Raw genomic sequence first — 15,737 nt, forward strand, 5'->3', positions numbered from 1 at the left:
AGAGGGTTAGAGACAGAGAGGGTTAGGGTAAGCCAGAGAGGGTTAGAGACAGAGAAGGTTAGAGACAGAGAGGGTTAGGGTAAGACAGAGAGGGTTAGGGTAAGACAGAGAGGGTTAGAGTCAGAGAGGGTTAGGCTAAGACAGAGAGGGTTAGAGACAGAGAGGGTTAGGGTAAGACAGAGAGGGTTAGAGACAGAGAGGGTTAGAGACAGAGAGGGTTAGGGTAAGACAGAGAGGGTTAGAGACAGAGAGGGTTAGGGTAAGATAGAGAGGGTTAGAGACAGAGAGGGTTAGAGACAGAGAGGGTTAGAGACAGAGAGGGTTAGAGACAGAGAGGGTTAGGGTAAGACAGAGAGGGTTAGAGTCAGAGAGGGTTAGAGACAGAGAGGGTTAGAGACAGAGAGGGTTAGGGTAAGCCAGAGAGGGTTAGGGTAAGACAGAGAGGGTTAGAGTCAGAGAGGGTTAGAGACAGAGAGGGTTAGAGGCAGAGAGGGTTAGGGTAAGACAGAGAGGGTTAGAGTCAGAGAGGGTTAGGGTAAGACAGAGAGGGTTAGAGACAGAGAGGGTTAGGGTAAGACAGAGAGGGTTAGAGACAGAGAGGGTTAGGGTAAGACACAGAGGGTTAGAGTCAGAGAGGGTTAGAGATAGAGAGGGTTAGAGACAGAGAGGGTTAGAGACAGAGAGGGTTAGGGTAAGACAGAGAGGGTTAGAGACAAAGAGGGTTAGAGACAGAGAGGGTTAGGGTAAGACAGAGAGGGTTAGGGTTAGGGTAAGACAGAGAGGGTTAGAGACAGAGAGGGTTAGAGACAGAGAGGGTTAGGGTAAGACAGAGAGGGTTAGAGTCAGAGAGGGTTAGAGACATAGAGGGTTAGAGACAAAGAGGGTTAGGGTAAGCCAGAGAGGGTTAGAGACAGAGAGGGTTAGAGACAGAGAGGGTTAGGGTAAGACAGAGAGGGTTAGAGTCAGAGAGGGTTAGAGACAGAGAGGGTTAGAGACAGAGAGGGTTTTAGACAGAGAGGGTTTTAGACAGAGCGGGTTAGAGACAGAGAGGGTTAGAGACAGAGAGGGTTAGAGACAGAGAGGGTTAGAGACAGAGAGGGTTAAACAGAGAGGGTTAGACATTGAGGGTTAGGGTAAGACAGAGAGGGTTAGGGTAAGACAGAGAGGGTTAGAGACAGAGAGGGTTAGAGACAGAGAGGGTTAGAGACAGAGAGGGTTAGGGTAAGACAGAGAGGGTTAGGGTGAGACAGAGAGGGTTAGAGACAGAGAGGGTTAGAGACAGAGAGGGTTAGGGTTAGGGTAAGACAGAGAGGGTTAGAGACAGAGAGGGTTAGAGACAGAGAGGGTTAGGGTAAGACAGAGAGGGTTAGAGTCAGAGAGGGTTAGAGACAGAGAGGGTTAGGGTAAGACAGAGAGGGTTAGAGTCAGAGAGGGTTAGGCTAAGACAGAGAGGGTTAGAGACAGAGAGGGTTAGGGTAAGACAGAGAGGGTTAGAGACAGAGAGGGTTAGAGACAGAGAGGGTTAGGGTAAGACAGAGAGGGTTAGAGACAGAGAAGGTTAGGGTAAGACAGAGAGGGTTAGAGACAGAGAGGGTTAGAGACAGAGAGGGTTAGGGTAAGACAGAAAGGGTTAGGGTGAGACAGAGAGGGTTAGAGACAGAGAGGGTTAGAGACAGAGAGGGTTAGGGTTAGGGTAAGACAGAAAGGGTTAGAGACAGAGAGGGTTAGGGTAAGACAGAGAGGGTTAGAGTCAGAGAGGGTTAGAGACAGAGAGGGTTAGAGACAGAGAGGGTTAGGGTAAGACAGAGAGGGTTAGAGTCAGAGAGGGTTAGGGTAAGACAGAGAGGGTTAGAGACAGAGAGGGTTAGGGTAAGACAGAGAGGGTTAGAGACAGAGAGGGTTAGAGACAGAGAGGGTTAGGGTAAGACAGAGAGGGTTAGAGACAGAGAGGGTTAGGGTAAGACAGAGAGGGTTAGAGACAGAGAGGGTTAGAGACAGAGAGGGTTAGGGTAAGACAGAGAGGGTTAGGGTTAGAGACCGTTTTTATTTTAATTAAAAAAATGTATGATTTATTTATCCAGGTTAGTGTTATTGACATAAAATCTATTTTTCAAGAGAGACCTGGTTTTAGACAGAGAGGGTTTTAGACAGAGCGGGTTAGAGACAGAGAGGGTTAGAGACAGAGAGGGTTAGAGACAGAGAGGGTTAGAGACAGAGAGGGTTAGACAGAGAGGGTTAGGGTAAGACAGAGAGGGTTAGGTTAAGACAGAGAGGGTTAGGGTAAGACAGAGAGGGTTCGGGTAAGACAGAGAGGGTTAGAGACAGAGAGGGTTAGAGACAGAGAGGGTTAGAGACAGAGAGGGTAAGAGACATAGAGGGTTAGGGTAAGACAGAGAGGGTTAGGGTGAGACAGAGAGGGTTAGGGTTAGGGTAAGACAGAGAGGGTTAGAGACAGAGAGGGTTAGGGTAAGACAGAGAGGGTTAGAGTCAGAGAGGGTTAGAGACAGAGAGGGTTAGGGTAAGACAGAGAGGGTTAGGGTAAGACAGAGAGGGTTAGAGACAGAGAGGGTTAGACAGAAAGGGTTAGGGTAAGACAGAGAGGGTTAGGGTAAGACAGAGAGGGTTAGGGTAAGACAGAGACGGTTAGAGACAGAGAGGGTTATGGTTAGAGACCGTTTTTATTTTAATTAAAAAATGTATTATTTATTTATCCAGGTTAGTGTTATTGAGATAAAATCTATTTTTCAAGAGAGACCTGGTCCAACCAAGACAGCATCAGGAGTAACAACATTTGAGACAAATATCAGACATAGGGCTCTATTTTCGGCTGGTGTTTCCGGTGATATTGTCAAACGCACTTTAGTTTGCAATTTGGGCATGTAAATACATTCGCACTGGCATTTTCCAGCCCAGGTTCAGCAATATGCCTGTCTTATATCAGCTTGACCTGCGCTCAGATGGGAGGGGTGGAAATATTTGAGATGTGTCCTTAAAAACTTGATCCAAAGTGCTAATTTCAGGCAGCGCTTACAGGGCTTTTTAAAACCAACCAAAAGCTGGTTCTAGTGGCAACAGTTGGCTATGTCATACATTTTGACAGCGGAAACGAATCCAGGCAGAATCACAGCCGACCGTGATTGGGAGTCCCATAGGGCGCACAATTGGCCCAGCGTCGTCCGGGTTTGGCCAGGGTAGGTGGTCATTGTAAATGAGAATTTGTTCTTAACTGAGTTGCCTAGTTAAATAAAGGTTAAATTAAAACAATTAGAAAATAAATTAAAACATCCTATCCAGCTGTGATGCACAATGCCCATATGAAGATGGAACAAGAGTAGACTCCAGCTGTGATACACACTGCCCATATGAAGATGGAACAAGAGTAGACTCCAGCTGTGATACACACTGCCCATATGAAGATGGAACAAGAGTAGACTCCAGCTGTGATACACACTGCCCATATGAAGATGGAACAAGAGTAGACTCCAGCTGTGATGCACACTGCCCATATGAAGATGGAACAAGAGTAGACTCCAGCTGTGATGCACACTGCCCATATGAAGATGGAACAAGAGTAGACTCCAGCTGTGATGCACAATGCCCATATGAAGATGGAACAAGAGTAGACTAATGTGCTTTTGGCGCATGTATACTTCGTATTTAGATTTATTTTTTTTTAATCATGTTTTTTACCATTTTGATTTAAACCCAAGCATAGACTCCCGTCTTCTCAATGAAGTCCTTTTTGTCTGCCCAAAGCAATTGCGAAGTAGTCAAGACTGTTGATAAAGGGTTTGTCTCCTGAGACAAATATAAATAAATCTTCATCAAAATTCAAATATAAAAGTGATTTGATATTCCCTTTTTATCTATGCATTGTAGGCAGGCCCACATTATTTTAGCCATGCAGGTCCTGTTTTGGACAAGCATAAAACCCTCTCTATGTTCAGCTATGGTGACAAGTTTGGATGTGCGTAAAACCCTTCATAGTTGTTTTAATATTATAAAGCCAGGCGGAGAAATGATGGTGCCTGTAAGTGTGTTTAAAACTAGTTGTTTAGTTTGGTTAAGAATTTGATTCGAATTACTCGCTCTCTTTTTGCTTATTGACAACATTTAGCATGTCCATGCTGAGCCATAATGCAATTTACAGTGGGCCTAGCCTCTATATCAGTGCACATTCTATGTATATATTTCCACATTGAAGACATGATTACATAGAACAATGTGGACTGAAAACAGGTTCAAGTCAACATATTAAGGAAAGATAGATCTACATGTTGTTTCTGTAAGCCAATTAACAAACTATAATGGACTAACATTGGATTTGGAGTTGATTCCAAGGCAATACATACAAGACTGTAAATGCACAACTTGAAGCAACCATCATGTTTCACCTTGGAGCACATCCTCACTGGCCAGTGAGGGCCAAGCCTGGACACACCCACAACTTTTTAACATTTTATTTCCCCTTTATTTAACCAGGTAGGCCAGTTGAGAACAAGTTCTCATTTACAACTGCGACCTGGCCAATATAAAGCAAAGCAGTGAGACAGAAACAACACAGAGTTACACATGGAATAAACATACAGTCAATAATACAATAGAAAAGGTCTATATATACAGTGTTTGCAAATGAGGAAGGATAAGGGAGGAAAGGAAATAAACAGGCCGTAATGGCGAAATAATTACAATATAGCAATTAAACACTGGAGTGATAGATGTGCAGAGGATGAGTATGCAAGTAGAGATACTGGGGTGCAAAGGAGCAAGATAAATAATAGGATGGGAGTCACGTTCTGACCTTTATTTCCTTTGTTTTGTATTTATTTAGTATGGTCAGGGTGTGAGTTGGGTGGGCAGTCTATGTTTGATTTTCTATGATTTGGGGATTTCTATGTTTCGGCCTAGTATGGTTCTCAATCAGAGGCAGGTGTCATTAGTTGTCTCTGATTGAGAATCATACTTAGGTAGCCTGGGTTTCACTGGTAACTGTCACGTTCTGACCTTTATTTCCTTTGTTTGTATTTATTTAGTATGGTCAGGGCGTGAGTTGGGTGGGCAGTCTGTTTGATTTTCTATGATTTGGGGATTTCTGTTTCGGCCTAGTATGGTTCTCAATCAGAGGCAGGTGTCATTAGTTGTCTCTGATTGAGAATCATACTTAGGTAGCCTGGGTTTCACTGTGTGTTTGTGGGTGATTGTTCCTGTCTCTGTGTTTGCACCAGATAGGACTGTTTAGGTTTTTGCACATTTATTGTTTTGTTAGTTATTTCATGTATAGTTCCTTTATTGAAGAACATGAATAACCAGCACGCTGCATTTTGGTCCGCCTCCCCTTCACCACAGGAAAACCCTTACAATGGGGATGAGGTAGTTGGATGGGCTATGTACAGATGGGCTAAATACCTAGGTCTCTGGCTAGACTATAAACTCTCTTTCCAGACTCATATTAAACATCCCCAATCCAAAATTAAATCTAGAATCGGCATTCTATTTCACAACAAAGCCTCCTTCACTCACGCTGCCAAACATACCCTTGTAAAACTGACCATCCCACCAATCCTCGACTTCGGCTATGTAATTTACAAAATAGCCTCCAACACTCTACTCAGCAAACTGGATGCAGTCTATCACAGTGCCATCCGTTTTGTCACCAAAGCCCCATATACCACCCACCACTGGGACCTGTATGCTCTTGTCAGCTGGCCCTCGCTACATATTCGTCGCCAGACCCACTGGCTCCAGGTCATCTATAAGTCTTTGCTAGGTAAAGCCCAGCTTTATCTCAGCTCAACAACAGGTATATTTCACTGGTCACCCCCAAAGCCAATTTCTCCTTTGGCCGCCTTTCCTTCCAGTTCTCTGCTGCCAATGACTGGAACGAATTGCAAAAATCACTGAAGCTGGAGACTCCTATCTCCCTCACAAACTTTAAGCATCAGCTGTCAGAGCAGCTCACAGATCATTGCACATCTGTAAATAGCCCATTCAACTACCTCATCCCCATACTGTTATTTATTTATTTTCTCCTTTGCACCCCAGTATTTCTACTTGCATATTCATCTTCTGCACATCTATCACTCAATTGTAATTACTTCGCCACTACGGCGTATTTATTGCCTCATTTGCACACACTGTGTATAGATTTTTTCTATTGTATTATTGACTGTACGTTTGTTTATTTAATGTGTAACTAGCTCTGTGTCGCACTGCCTTGCTTTATCTTGATCAGGTCGCAGTTGTAAATGAGAACTTGTTCTCAACTGGCCTACCTGGTTAAATAAAGGTGAAATAAATCAAATTAAAAATACATTTAAAAAAGTACACTTGGATCTACGCTTAAAGAGATGGGTGGGGCTAGAGCTTAAGAGGGTGTGAACAATGCTGAATGGGTGGACACAAAGAAGAGCTCTCCAATATTAGTACAAAAACATCCAAAGGCCATTTTCTCGAAAGTGAGTTTTACAAGTTCATCAACTTTCAAAGGAAAATGACTTTCCCAATGTTCCTCAAATGTAATATATGATATACCATTTTGTAGCTCTGAGTCTCTACTTTTATCCAATGTAAAAAACACCATTTCACATTTTTATACATATGACCGATTTGAGCGGGTCGGTCACATATATGACGTTATATGTGATGTTATGTATAATGTTATCTATAATGTTATGTGTGATGTTATGTGTAATGTTATGTAATGTTAAGTATAATGTTATGTGTAATGTTATGTGTAATGTTATGTGATGTATAATGTTATGTACAATGTTGTATAATGTTGTGTAATGTTATGTATAATGTATAATGTTATCTATAATGTTATGTGTGATGTTATGTGATGTAATGTGATGTTATGTGTAATGTTATGTATAATGTTGTGTAATGTTATGTATAATGTTGTGTAATGTTATGTATAATGTTATGTATAATGTTATGTATAATGTTATGTGTAATGTTATGTGTAATGTTATGTATAATGTTGTGTAATGTTATGTATAATGTTATGTATAATGTTATGTGTAATGTTATGTATAATGTTGTATAATGTTATGTATAATGTTATGTATAATATTATGTGTAATGTTATGTGTAATGTTATGTATAATGTTGTATAATGTGATGTATAATGTTATGTATAATATTATGTGTAATGTTATGTGTAATGTTATGTATAATGTTGTATAATGTGATGTATAATGTTATGTATAATATTATGTGTAATGTTATGTGTAATGTTATGTATAATGCTATGTATAATGTTATGTGTGATGTTATGTATAATGTGATGTGATGTAATGTGATGTTATGTATAATGTTACGTATAATGTTGTGTATAATGTTATGTGTGATGTTATGTGATGTAATGTGATGTTATGTGTAATGTTATGTGTAATGTTGTGTAATGTTGTGTATAATGTTATGTATGATGTTATGTATAATGTTATGTGATGTGTGATGTTATGTGATGTGTAATGTTATGTGATGTTGTGTGATGTTATGTGTGATGTTATGTGTGATGTTATATGTAATGTTATGTGTAATGTTATGTGATGTTATGTATAATGTTGTGTAATGTTATGTGTAATGTTATGTATAATGTTATGTGTAATGTTGTGTAATGTTGTGTATAATGTTATGTATGATGTTATGTGATGTTATGTGATGTTATGTGTAATGTTATGTGATGTTGTGTGATGTAATGTATAATGTTATGTGATGTGATGTTGTGTGATGTTATGTGTGATGTTATGTGTAATGTTATGTGTAATGTTATGTATAATGTCATGTATAATGTTATGTGATGTTATGTGATGTTATGTGTAATGTTGTGTGATGTTGTGTGATGTAATGTATAATGTTATGTATAATGTCATGTATAATGTTACGTGATGTTATGTGATGTTATGTGTGATGTTATATGTAATGTTATGTGTAATGTTATGTGATGTTATGTATAATGTTGTGTAATGTTATGTGTAATGTTATGTATAATGTTATGTATAATGTTATGTGTAATGTTGTGTAATGTTGTGTATAATGTTATGTATGATGTTATGTGATGTTATGTGTAATGTTATGTGATGTTGTGTGATGTAATGTATAATGTTATGTGATGTGATGTTGTGTGATGTTATGTGTGATGTTATGTGTAATGTTATGTGTAATGTTATGTATAATGTCATGTATAATGTTATGTGATGTTATGTGATGTTATGTGTAATGTTATGTGATGTTGTGTGATGTAATGTATAATGTCATGTATAATGTTACGTGATGTTATGTGATGTTATGTGTAATGTTGTGTAATGTTGTGTATAATGTTATGTGATGTTATGTGATGTGTAATGCTATGTGATGTGTTGTGTGATGTGTGATGTTATGTGTAATGTTATGTATAATGTTATGTGTGATGTTATGTATAATGTTATGTGTGATGTTATGTATAATGTTGTGTGATGTTATGTATACTGTTATGTATAATGTAATGTATAATGTTATGTGTGATGTTATGTATAATGTAATGTGATGTTCTACCTGAGCTGCATGGGCCAGTCTCTCCATCTTCTCCTGGATGGAACGGGAAGACACCCTCTGTTTGGAACTAAATGTGGACAGGGTTATGATTATGGATTAGGGTTATGGGTTAAGGGTTAGAGATTAGAGATTAGGGTTACATTTTAGGGTTAGGGTTAAGGGTTAGAGATTAGGGTTATATTTTAGGGTTAGAGATTAGGGTTACATTTTAGGGTTAAGGGTTAGGGTTAGAGATTAGAGATTAGGGTTACATTTTAGGGTTAGGGTTAGGATTAAGGGTTAGAGATTAGTGATGAGGGTTACATTTAGGGTTAGGGTTAGAGATGAGGGTTACATTTTAGGGTAAGGGTAAGGGTTAGGGTTACATTTTAGGATAAGGGTAAGGGTTAGGGTTACGGGTCAGGGATAAGGGTTACATTTTAGGCTAAGGGTAAGGGTTAGAGATAAGGGTTACATTTTAGGGTACGGGTTAGGGTTAGGGGTAGAGATAACGGTTACATTTTAGGGTAAGGTTAAGGGTTAGAGATAAGGGTTACATTTCAGGGTTAGGGTTAGGGTTAAATTTTAGGGAAAGGGTAAGAGTTAGGGGTTAAGGTTAGAGATAAGAGTTACATTTTAGGGTAAGGGTAAGGTTTAGGGGTTAGGGTTAGAGATAAGGGTTACATTTTAGGGTTAGGGTTAGAGATAAGGGTTACATTTTAGGGTTAGGGTTAGAGATAAGGGTTACATTTTAGGGTACGGGTTAGGGTTAGGGGTAGAGATAACGGTTACATTTTAGGGTAAGGTTAAGGGTTAGAGATAAGGGTTACATTTCAGGGTTAGGGTTAGGGTTAAATTTTAGGGAAAGGGTAAGAGTTAGGGGTTAAGGTTAGAGATAAGAGTTACATTTTAGGGTAAGGGTAAGGGTTAGGGGTTAGGGTTAGATATAAGGGTTACATTTTAGGGTAAGGGTAAGGGTTAGGGTTAGGGGTTGGGTTACATTTTAGGATAAGGGTAAGGGTTAGGGTTACATTTTAGGATAAGGGTAAGGGTTAGGGTTACGGGTCAGGGATAAGGGTTACATTTTAGGCTAAGGGTAAGGGTTACATTTTAGGGTAAGGGTACGGGTTAGGGTTAGGGGTAGAGATAACGGTTACATTTTATGGTAAGGTTAAGGGTTAGAGATAAGGGTTACATTTCGGGGTTAGGGTTAGGGGTTAGTGTTAGAGATAAGGATTACATTTTAGGGTAAGGGTAAGGCTTAGGGTTACGGGTTAGGGCTAAGGGTTACATTTTAGGGAAAGGGTAAGGGTTAGAGATTAGGGTTACATTTTAGGGTAAGGGTTAGACATAAAGGTTACATTTTAGGGTAAGAGTAAGGGTTAGGGTTAGAGATAAGGGTTACATTTTAGGGTTAGGGTTAGAGATAAGGGTTACATTTTAGGGTAAGGGTAAGGGTTAGGGGTTAGGGCTAGAGATAAGGGTTACATTTAAGGGTAAGGGGTTAGGGTTCGAGATAAGGGTTACATTTTAGGGTAAGGGTAAGGGTTAGAGATATGGGTTACATTTTAGGGTAAGGGTTAGGGTTAGGGTTAGGGTTAGAGATAAGGGTTACATTTTAGGCTAAAGGTTAGGGTTAGGGTTAGTGTTAAAGATAAGGATTACATTTTAGGGTTAGAGTTAGGGGTTAGGGTTAGAGATAAGGGTTACATTTTAGGGTTAGGGTTAGGGGTTAGAGATAAGGGTTACATTTTAGGGTAAGGGTTAGGGTTAGGGTTAGAGATACGGGTTCCATTTAAGGGGTAGGGTTAGGGGTTAGGGTTAGAGATAAAGGTTACATTTTAGGGTAAGGGTAAGGGTTAGGGTTTAGGGGTTAGAGTTAGAGAAAATGGTTACATTTTAGGGTAAGGGTAAGGATTAGGGTAAGGGGTTAGGGTTAGAGATAAGGGTTCTATTTTAGGGTAAGGGTAAGGGTTAGGGATAGAGATAAGGGTTACATTTTAGGGTAAGGGTAAGGGTTAGGGGTTAGGGTTAGAGATAAGGGTTACATTTTAGGGTAAGGGTAAGTGTTAGGGTTAGAGATTAGGGTTACATTTTAGGGTTAGGGTTAGAGATAAGGGTTACATTTTAGGGTTATGGTTAGAGATAAGGGTTACATTTTAGGGTAAGGGTTAGGGGTTAGGGTTAGAGATAAGGGTTACATTTTAGGTTATGGGTAAGGGTTAGAGATAATGGTTATTTTTTAGGGTATGGGTAAGGTTAGGGGTTAGTGTTAGGGGTTAGGGTTAGGGGTTAGGGTTACATTTTAGGATAAGGGTAAGGGTTAGGGTTACATTTTAGGATAAGGGTAAGGGTTAGGGTTACGGGTCAGGGATAATGGTTACATTTTAGGGTAAGGGTTAGGGTTAGAGATAAGGGTTACATTTTAGGGTAAGGGTAAGGGTTAGGGTTACATTTTAGGGTAAGGGTAAGGGTTAGGGGTTAGGATTAGAGATAAGGGTTACATTTTAGGGTAAGGGTTAGGGATTAGGGTTAGGGGTTAGGGTTAGAGATAAGGGTTCGATTTTAGGGTAAGGGTTAGGGTTAGAGATAAGGGTTACATTTTAGGGTAAGGGTTAGGGTTACAGGTTAGGGCTAAGGGTCACATTTTAGGGTAAGGGTAAGGGTTAGGGGTTAGGGTTAGAGATAAGGGTTACATTTTAGGGTAAGGGTTAGGGATTAGGGTTAGGGGTTAGGGTTAGAGATAAGGGTTCGATTTTAGGGTAAGGGTTAGGGTTAGAGATAAGGGTTACATTTTAGGGTTAGGGGTTAGAGTTAGAGATAAGGGTTACATTTTAGGGTAAGGGTTAGGGTTACGGGTTAGGGCTAAGGGTTACATTTTAGGGTACGGGTAAGGGTTAGAGATAAGGGTTACATTTTAGGGTAAGGGTTAGGGATTAGGGTTAGGGGTTAGGGTTAGAGATAAGGGTTAGATTTTAGGGTAAGGATAAGGGTTAGGGTTAGAGATAAGGGTTACATTTTAGGATAAGGGTTAGGTTTAGGGGTAAGGGTTGGAGATATAGGTTACATTTTAGGGTAAGGGGTTACGGACAGGCATTATTATTATATTATTATATTCTTATAGTGTCAGTATAAAACATGTTAAATGTTCACCAGACTCACTTCCTTTGGAAAGGTGATGCTTTGTCCTGCTCCTCAGTTTGGTCCTGGAAAAGACAGATACTGTTATATAACTAGAATTTACAGTTTGTTTCAAAAGCTTTGGGGATAAAAGCATTTTCACAAACCTCAAAACAGATCATCAAAAAGGCAGTCGTTTCAAAACTCATTTTCAATTGACTAAGAACCACACAAAATCATACAGTCACTTTTTCACTTAATCAGTGTTTCATCTAGAAATAAGTTTCACATTGTAATACATGTTTATATAAAGGGTTAGGTCCAGGCCCTGTGATACATGTTTATATAAAGGGTTAGGTTTAGGTCCAGGCCCTGTGATACATGTTTATATAAAGGGTTAGGGTTAGGTCCAGGCCCTGTGATACATGTTTATATAAAGTAATTCCCTTTCACAATGCAATGCTCACATTACTTTTGGTATGATTCTCTTCTCATTTGTTAAAATATATTTTACTATTACTTAATCTGACTGCTCTACAGATTTTCAAAAAAACAATGAAAATGTCTGTGAAGAAGAAACATAAAATATGGTTTAAACTGTAATGTACTATTATGATGCCTATTCTGATTTTCCTTCACAGTAAGTACAACAAAAAGCTGATTGACAAGATCAGAGATGTACTGTACGTAACAAATACATCCTTTGTTGGGATCTTTTTGATGGTGGACAAAGTTACAATGTATTCCATGTTGAGTTTGCATCCCAATATTACACTTTATGTACATCACAGAAGACTGAAAAATAACTAAACTGTTTGACATAGAAACAACAGCTTTTGTAAGTTTTTTTAATTTAAATAATCTTTCTAAATTATGAAAACTACTAATAACATTCCACCCATGAGGCAAAGTAGGGTGACTGCAGCGAAGGGTTATTTAGCAGACTTATTCAAAGCAGAGGTTGACACCTAAATTATTTTCCAATCATTTCGTTCTGAACAGAATTTCTTTAATTCCGTTCCAATGTTCCGACCAGCAAAATAAAGTTTTGAATTGGTTTGATCCCCGATAAAGTATCGGTTTATATCGTTCCTTTCTGTTCCTTTTAAAACCTCTGAATATGATGTTTTTTACATTAAATTACTTCACCAATCAGTGTGGATAAAGCAGCAAGCTATATCCTCGTTTTGAAACTACAAGTGAATACCGCAACAAATACAATTTTATTTGTCACCTGCGTCGAATACAACAATACCGTGAAATTATTACTTACAAGCCCTTAACCAACAATGCAGTTTTAATAAAATAGAGTTAAGAAAATATGAATTAATTAAACTAAAGTTTAAAAAATGAACACAATAAAATAACAATATCGAGGCGATATACAGGGGGTACGGGTACGGGTTAGGGGTTAGGGTACGGGTTAGGGGTTAGGGTTAGGGTTAGGGTACGGGTACGGGTTAGGGGTTAGGGGTTAGGGTACGGGTTAGGGGTTAGGGTACGGGTACGGGTTAGGGGTTAGGGTTAGGGGTTAGGGTACGGGTACGGGTTAGGCGTTAGGGTTAGGGGTTAGGGTTAGGGGTTAGGGTTAGGGTTAGGGTACGGGTACGGGTACCGCGTCAATGTACCGGTTAGTCGAGGTAATTTGTACTTGTAGGTAGGGGTAAAGTGACTATGCATAGATAATAAGCAGTGAGTAGCAGCAGTAGTGTAAAAACAAAGGGTGGGGGGGCAATGCAAATAGTCCAGGTGGCCATTTGATCAGCAGTCTTAAGGCTTGGAGGTAGAAGCTGTTAAGGAGCCTGTTGGACCTAGACTTGGCACTCCGGTACAGCAGAGAGAACAGTTTATGACTTGGGAGTCTTTGATAATTCTTGGGGCCTTCCTATAGACGTAGAGTATAGAGTTCCTGGATGGCAGGAAGCTTGGCCCCATGATGTACTGGGCCGTAGGTACTACCCTCTGCAGGAACTTACAGTCGGATGCTGAGCAGTTGCAATGCCAGGCGGTGATGCAACAGGTCAGGATGCTCTTGATGGTACAGCTGTAGAACTTTTTGAGGATCTGGGGACTCTTACAAAATCTTTTCATTTCCTGAGACTGACATTTTATATTTGTTACTTTACCCATACCTACATGTGTTACTTTACCCCTACCTACATTTGTTACTTTACCCCTACCTACATTTGTTACTTTACCCCTACCTACATTTGTTACTTTACCCCTACCTACATTTGTTACTTTACCCATACCTACATTTGTTACTTTACCCATACCTACATGTGTTACTTTACCCACACCTCCATTTGTTACTTTACCCATACCTACATGTGTTACTTTACCCACACCTCCATTTGTTACTTTACCCATACCTACATTTGTTACTTCACCCCTACCTACATTTGTTACTTTACCCATACCTACATTTGTTACTTCACCCCTACCTACATTTGTTACTTCACCCCTACCTACATTTGTTACTTCACCCCTACCTACATTTGTTACTTCACCCCTACCTACATTTGTTACTTCACCCCTACCTACATTTGTTACTTCACCCCTACCTACATTTGTTACTTCACCCCTACCTACATTTGTTACTTTACCCCTACCTACATTTGTTACTTCACCCCTACCTACATTTGTTACTTTACCCCTACCTACATTTGTTACTTCACCCCTACCTACATTTGTTACTTTACCCATACCTACATGTGTTACTTTACCCCTACCTACATTTGTTACTTTACCCCTACCTACATTTGTTACTTCACCCCTACCTACATTTGTTACTTTACCCCTACCTACATTTGTTACTTCACCCCTACCTACATTTGTTACTTCACCCCTACCTACATTTGTTACTTCACCCCTACCTACATTTGTTACTTCACCCCTACCTACATTTGTTACTTTACCCCTACCTACATTTGTTACTTCACCCCTACCTACATTTGTTACTTTACCCCTACCTACATTTGTTACTTCACCCCTACCTACATTTGTTACTTTACCCCTACCTACATTTGTTACATGTAAAAAAAAAAAAAAAAAAAGGTAAAGTGACTATAGATAACTGTCTTGATATGTTTGCACCATGATAGTTTGTTGGTGATGTGGACACCAAGGAACTTTGAACTTTTGATCTGCACCACCTGTTCGACCCTCCTTTTCCTGTAGTCCACGGTCAATTCTAGCTCACATTGAGGGAGAGGTTGTTGTCTTGGCACCACACTGCCAGGTCTCTGACCTCCTCCCTATAGGCTGTCTCATTGTTGTCGGTGTTCAGGCCTACCACTGTTGTGTCGTCAGCAAACTTAATGAGAGTGTTGGAGTCGTGCTTGGCCACGCAGTCGTGGATTAATAGTTGGATGGGCTATTTACAGATGGGCTATGTACAGGTGCAGTAATCTGTGAGCTGCTCTGACAGCTGGTGCTTAAAGCTAGTGAGGGAGATATGAGTCTCCAGCTTCAGTGATTTTTGCAGTGCGTTACCGTCATTGGCAGCAGAGAACTGGAAGGAAAGGTGGCCAAAGGAGGAATTGGCTTTGGGGGTGACCAGTGAAAAATACCTGCTGGAGCACGTGCTATGGGTGGGTGCTGCTATGGTGACCAGTGAGACAAGTCAGTTAATTAAGAACTAATTCTTATTTACAATGACGGCCTACCCCAGCTAAACCCTAACCTGGATGAACCTTGGCCAAGTGTTGCTATGCTTTATCTTGGCCAGGTCGCAATAAATAAAGGTGAATAAATAAAGGTGAAATAAATAAAGGTGAAATAAATAAAATATATATAAAAAAAGGGAGTACAGGAGGGGACTAAGCATTACCCCTGAGGGGCCCCAGTATATATATATTTTTAAATGTAACCTTTATTTAACCAGGTAGGCTATTTGAGAACAAGTTCTCATTTACAACTGTGACCTGGCCAAGATAAAGCAAAGCAGTGTGACACAAACAACAACACAGAGTAACACATGGAATAAACAAACACAGTCAATAATACAGTAGAAAAAGTATATATACAGTGAGTGCAAATGAGGTAAGATAAGAGAGGTAAGGCTATAAATAGGCCATGGTGCCGAAGTAATTACAATATAG

The 15,737-nt window shown here is 39.8% G+C and overlaps 1 protein-coding gene across 2 annotated transcripts in view; it reads right to left on the minus strand.

Annotated features, from left to right (window-relative positions):
- The window catches only part of lad1 (ladinin), a 61,402-nt gene that overhangs the window by 5,396 nt on the left and 40,269 nt on the right, over positions 1-15,737 (minus strand). For both annotated transcript variants that reach the window (XM_036989158.1, XM_036989159.1), the window contains exons 9-10: positions 11,677-11,720; positions 8,536-8,602 (exon numbers count right to left, since the gene is read on the minus strand). In XM_036989158.1, the coding sequence (XP_036845053.1) occupies positions 8,536-8,602; positions 11,677-11,720 (111 nt within the window). The remainder of the gene's footprint in view (positions 1-8,535; positions 8,603-11,676; positions 11,721-15,737) is intronic.

The sequence above is a fragment of the Oncorhynchus mykiss genome, chromosome 9 (assembly GCF_013265735.2).
Source record: "Oncorhynchus mykiss isolate Arlee chromosome 9, USDA_OmykA_1.1, whole genome shotgun sequence".
Classification (NCBI taxonomy): Eukaryota; Metazoa; Chordata; class Actinopteri; order Salmoniformes; family Salmonidae; genus Oncorhynchus; species Oncorhynchus mykiss.